The sequence below is a fragment of the Chinchilla lanigera genome, unplaced genomic scaffold (genome assembly GCF_000276665.1).
Source record: "Chinchilla lanigera isolate Chin_1 unplaced genomic scaffold, ChiLan1.0 scaffold00055, whole genome shotgun sequence".
Lineage (NCBI taxonomy): Eukaryota > Metazoa > Chordata > Mammalia > Rodentia > Chinchillidae > Chinchilla > Chinchilla lanigera.
This window is the reverse complement of record NW_004955456.1, coordinates 8,042,040-8,047,225: the sequence shown is the minus strand read 5'-3', so window position 1 is coordinate 8,047,225 and position 5,186 is coordinate 8,042,040. Positions and strand designations below refer to the sequence as shown.

The 5,186-nt window shown below is 44.2% G+C and overlaps 1 protein-coding gene across 1 annotated transcript; it reads right to left on the bottom strand.

Annotated features, from left to right (window-relative positions):
• Positions 1-1,838: 1,838 nt before the first annotated feature.
• On the bottom strand, positions 1,839-5,186 carry LOC102028161 (zinc finger protein 569-like). The gene is made up of 2 exons (XM_005396693.2): positions 5,043-5,186; positions 1,839-3,650 (listed from the first exon to the last, which is right to left on the bottom strand). Exon 2 carries the CDS (start codon positions 3,648-3,650, stop codon positions 2,667-2,669), a length of 984 nt encoding a protein of 327 aa, XP_005396750.1. The 5' UTR covers positions 5,043-5,186; the 3' UTR covers positions 1,839-2,666.

Genomic DNA, 5,186 nt, shown 5'->3' with positions numbered 1-5,186 from the left:
GGCCCTTTGTCTTCTTTTGTTGTTGTTCTGTGAGGCAAACCTGAACTTTTCTTCATTGGTTTCTCATGGACTTTTTTTTCTTATTTTTGGGTGTATCCAGATTTTCTTTTTTTATTAGTACATATTTGCAGTATATCATGATTGCATTTATCGTGGGGGGAGTTGGTACATGTATGTAGCACATCTTAATTCTTTTTTTATCCCTTTCTCCTTCCATCCATTCCTATTCCCTCCAACTCTTGTTCCCTTGGCTATTTGAATAAGTTCTGCCTACTTCCTATTGTCTATCTTTTATTTTGTTCCTTATTTATATTTTGAGTTTCTCACATAAAAGAAATCATGTGAGGGGCTGGGGATTTAGCTCAGCGGCAAAGCGCCTGCCTGGCAAGCGCAAGGTCGTGAGTTCGGTTCCCGGTACCGGAGAAAAACAAAATTAAAAAAAAAAAAAAGAAATCGTGATATTTAAGCTTGTGTGTCTACTTCACTTAACATGGTGAGCATAAAATGTGAAAATAAATGAAAAAAAATTATAAGGGTTTTCAAGTACATGGGAAGTACAGTGTATCATTCCTGAGAAAAGATGAGGACATTTAGCACCAAGTCCCTGAAACAACCCTTTGATGTTTCCAAAACTTTCCAATGTAAACAGACAGGGTCCAGAATATCTGGATACGTGTTATCTGAAGGACACTGGAAAGTAAGCGACCTAGAGTTACCTATAACACTAGCTGCCTTCCTACCCTTAAGCTAAGTCAGCCATTCCTTGTAACGGTGGTCATCCAGTGGAACAGAGTCACCAGCTGATGGTATAGATCAGTACTCCCAGCTCTCTGACAGGCTGAGACAGGGATCACAAATTCTAGACCAGTCCTGGCAACTTAGCAAGACCCTATCTGCAAACAAAAACTAAAGGTGGATGGGGACATAGCTCAGTGGTAGAGCAGCCCTGAGGTTGACCCCCAGAATCAAAAAAGGGTATTTTTTTTTCATTAATTCACAATCCAGTCCTTTGAAGCAAGTACTATCATTGTCCTCCTTTTACAAAGGAAGGTGGAGGCTTGAACCAGAACACAAACTTGGTTTCATATCCACATCGAGCCCCTTTCCCAGTCCTTCACAGTTGCCTTCTAGAAACATGGGTTATCCCACCATATTTATGAGCCCTGACTTGAATCCAAAATATTAAGGAGAGGCCATTTTGGCCTTCACTTGACTTTACACAGAACCACATATTCTGCTTCAAAATGAGCCATTTCAGTAACCTACAGCAAAATAGCTATTGTCACTCCTTCTCTAACAAACGTGACCCTTATGTTACCCCATGCCCCTGACACCGGAAGGGTTAGGCCACCTAAGCAAACTTCAAAGAAGCCAGAGCAGCTGGGAGTGGTGCTGCATGCCTGTAATCCCAGCACTTGGGAGGCTGAGGCAGGAGGATCTTTGCAAGTTCAAAACTGGCCTGGGCTACAAAGTGAGCTCAAGGCCACCCTGAACTGCATAGTGAGACTCTGTGTCAAAAAGACAAAAACAGAGAACAAGAAACAAAACAAATTTGGTCCTACACCATCCTTCTAAACTTTCCTTCCCATGTTCTTTGACCTATAGCAGTTTTAGCCTCAAGGTCCCTTAGAAGTGTTCCTTTCTTTTCCCAGGTGTGCACAAAAGCAAGCTTCTCCTTTTATCCAGCCCACACTTCTGCCTTTATGAACAGGGCCACCACCTACCTTTGTCATAGCTATAAATTCCCCTATTAGAACCTCTTTCATTATATCCTATGGATTGACAAGTTATTTTTCCATTATTATTTCATTCTAGCAAGTTTTCTAACTTATCCTCTGACTTCTTCAGTGACCCATTGATAATTCAAAACGGTACTACCCAACCTCCCTTGGTTAGTGTAGTTTCCAGTATCTGTGGTTTCTTTTGCTGTTGATTTCTAGTTTCATTCCATTGTGATCTGATAAGATACGTAAGATTATTTCATTTCTTTTACATTTTGGGATTTCCTTTATGGACTAAAATATGGCCAATTCTGGAGAAAAAGCCATAGACTGTAGAAAATATGTATTCTGCTGTTTAATGGAATACTCTGTAGATATTCACTGAATCCTTTTGGTCTATAATGTAGTTTAATTCTAAAGCTTCTTTGTTGATTTTTTCCTCTCGTTTGCAAGCATGCTGACATCCCACTCTATAACTGTCCTGGGGTTGATCTGTCCTTTTAGATCAAGCACTGTTCGTTTAATTGTTCTCTCTTTTTCATGAATTGAACCCTTTACCAACATAGTGACTTCTAGTCTCTTCTGACCAGTTTTAGTCTGAAGTCTACATTTTCAGACACAAGTATAGCTTCTCCTGCTTGCTTTTGGGCTCCAGATCATTGGAGTATTATTTTCCATCCTTCCACTTTCAATCTATGTCTCTGCAGATAAGGTATATTTCTTGCTGGTAACATATACACGGGCCTTGGTTTTTTTTTATCCAACCTGGCAGTCAGTGTCTTTTAATTGGAGTTAAGAAAATTTACACTGAGTGTTGTTATCAAAAAGTATGTACTAATATCTGTCATTTTGTTGCTTTTCAAGGATTTGATTCACTTCTCTTTCTCACTCTTTTATCACTTCTCTTGATGAGATTTATCCTTTCCCTTGGCGCAGTGGCTGTTGTTATCTTCTTGTCTGTGAGACCATTACATTTTTTGGGTTTCTCCTCTGTGTGAATTCTTCAACAATGCCTCCTGAGTTGTGATTTTTGCGAAAGGCTTTTCTGTATTTAGTACATTGATAGGGCTTCTCCCCACTGTGAATTTTCTCATGAATAGTGAGAGATGACTTACGGCACAAAGTTTTCCCACATTCTTTACATTCATATAGCTTGCCCCAAGTATGAAGGCCCTCATGTCTCATGAGGCCTGATTTAGTGTGAAAGGCCTCTCCACATTCATCACATTCATAGGGCATTCCCTCAATAGGAAGATTCTGCTGCACAGTAATGTCTGACTTACAGCGGGAGGATTTCTCACATTGATCATATGCACAGGCTCCATTCTCTGAATGTTTCTTCTGTTGTGTAATGAAGGTTTTCTCACATTCACCACATTCACAGGATTTCTGCCCTGTGTGTGTCTGACATGTAGTGAGATCACAGTTTTTATAAAGAGTCTTTCTTCCTACTGTAGCACTGAGAGCTGACTTCTCACAGGCTTTCCCAGATTCATTACGCTCCCAGCAGGCCTGCCCCATAGGAACCCTCTCATGTGTCAAACATTCTTTCCATAACTTTGTCTCTGTGATGAAGGCTTTCCATTGACCACTAGACTGAAAACCCTGCTGTCCACTTGGAATCTTGGAATGCTGACCAAAATGCTCAGCACCTCTTGGGGATTCCCCAGTTGTACGACACTGACTCAGCTTCTCTCCAGCACCCATCTCACCAGGCTCAATTGGAAGATACTCCGCTGGTGAATAGTTCCCAGGATTTATAACCAAATCTGAAGTATGGTGTGAGCTCAGATCAAAATTTGACTCAAGGACTTTCAGCTCAAATCCTAATTCGACTTTCTCCTCAGCTGATGTGTTGGTGGTGGTTGAGAACAACTTGCCACAAACTCTCGTGTCTGGGCTCAGCTGTGTCATCCACTTTCTGGACATCTAAAATGAGAAAAAATAATGGTAAGTCAATGACATCTATGCATTTCTCATAAAATACTCATGTACAGCTAAAGGGAGTTTTTCTTAGCTTAAAAACATGAGATTTCATAAAAGTCATAATGGTTATTTGGTATAAGTACATAGTTTTTATTCCTGTGGACTTTAACAAATTACACTAAAAGATTTTAGAAGCTTAAAATGATTTTGGATTGTTTTATTTCCTGGAGAACTATTTTATTATTCAACTACTCCATAGCCAACACTTATGCTGAGTGCTTCTCCCTGCCATTTTTGTCCCTGTTCTGCTGTACCTTATTTTTATAACAGTGGGGGTGGTCTACTCTGATACCCTTCTCATTACTGTGCTTTAAAGGTGGCAAGAATATCCAGACCTGCTAGTGGTAGCATATCAGTGAGGTCCAACTGCCTGGCACCTAGGCAGGCATATGGCAAATGAACGGGGTTTTGTACCCATTTCTTCCATTTTCACTCTTCCTTGGGGAATGACAGTAGCCACATGGGAGTTTTTAAAATATAAATTAAAGCTGGGCATGGTGGTGGCGCACAACTGTTATCCCAACACTTGGGAGGCTGAGGCAGGAGGATCGTTGTGAGTTCAAGGCCAGCCTGGGCTACAAAGGGAGCTCAAGGCCAGCCTGAACTGCATAGCGAGACCCTGTGTGAAACAAACAAACAAACAAACAAACAAAACCAACAAACAACACACAACTCTCCATCCGGGCCACCAGCCTATTGATTGGGGCCACCCACCCCGGGCGCGTCCTCGAGCCTCAGTTTGCCGGCCCACACGGCAGGCGCAGACACACGCAGAACTGTGCTTCACTCATCCACTAGGTGTTTATGACCCATTCAAGTTCACGGCTTGCGATTACAGGCGCAGACCGTTCATCCCCTCGTCTCACAGAGGAGGAAAGTGACCTCACAGTGCTAAGAAGCAGCTCGCGGAGGGGCGGCGCACACGCTTCGAACTCGGGCACACGCCACCCAGCTCGTGTGGTCTGCAGACGCCGCCTGCGTGGACCTCGCCGCTGGACCGTCTCCCTCGCAGCCTCTGGGGCCAGCTCTGGGCACCGCAGCACGAGCCGCCCCTGACAAGCGGTCAGGGACGCGCAGCCGAGTCGCCCCTCCCCAGCACGGTGTTCGCGGACCCCGCGCTCACGCTGCTGCCCAGCCCGCTCAGGTCGGCCCTCGGCCACGCACCGCGGGTCCTGCCGCCCGCACCCTCCCGCGTTCCCGCTGCCCACAACGGCCGGACACTTGGGCTCCTCAGGGTTTAGGTTGGTTTCTCGTCTTCCCACCAACCTTTTTTTTTTTTTTGGTCTTTTTTGAGGCAGGACCTCAGTATGCATTTCAGGCTGGCCTTGAGCTCACCTTGTAGACCAGGCTGGTTTCTAACTCGCAAAGATCCTCCTGCCTCAGCCTCCCTAGTGCTCGGATTACAGGAGTGCTCCCACCAACCTTCCGAAACTCAGAACCAACTCCCTCAGCCAGTAAAGTAACTGTAGGGCGGGGCAA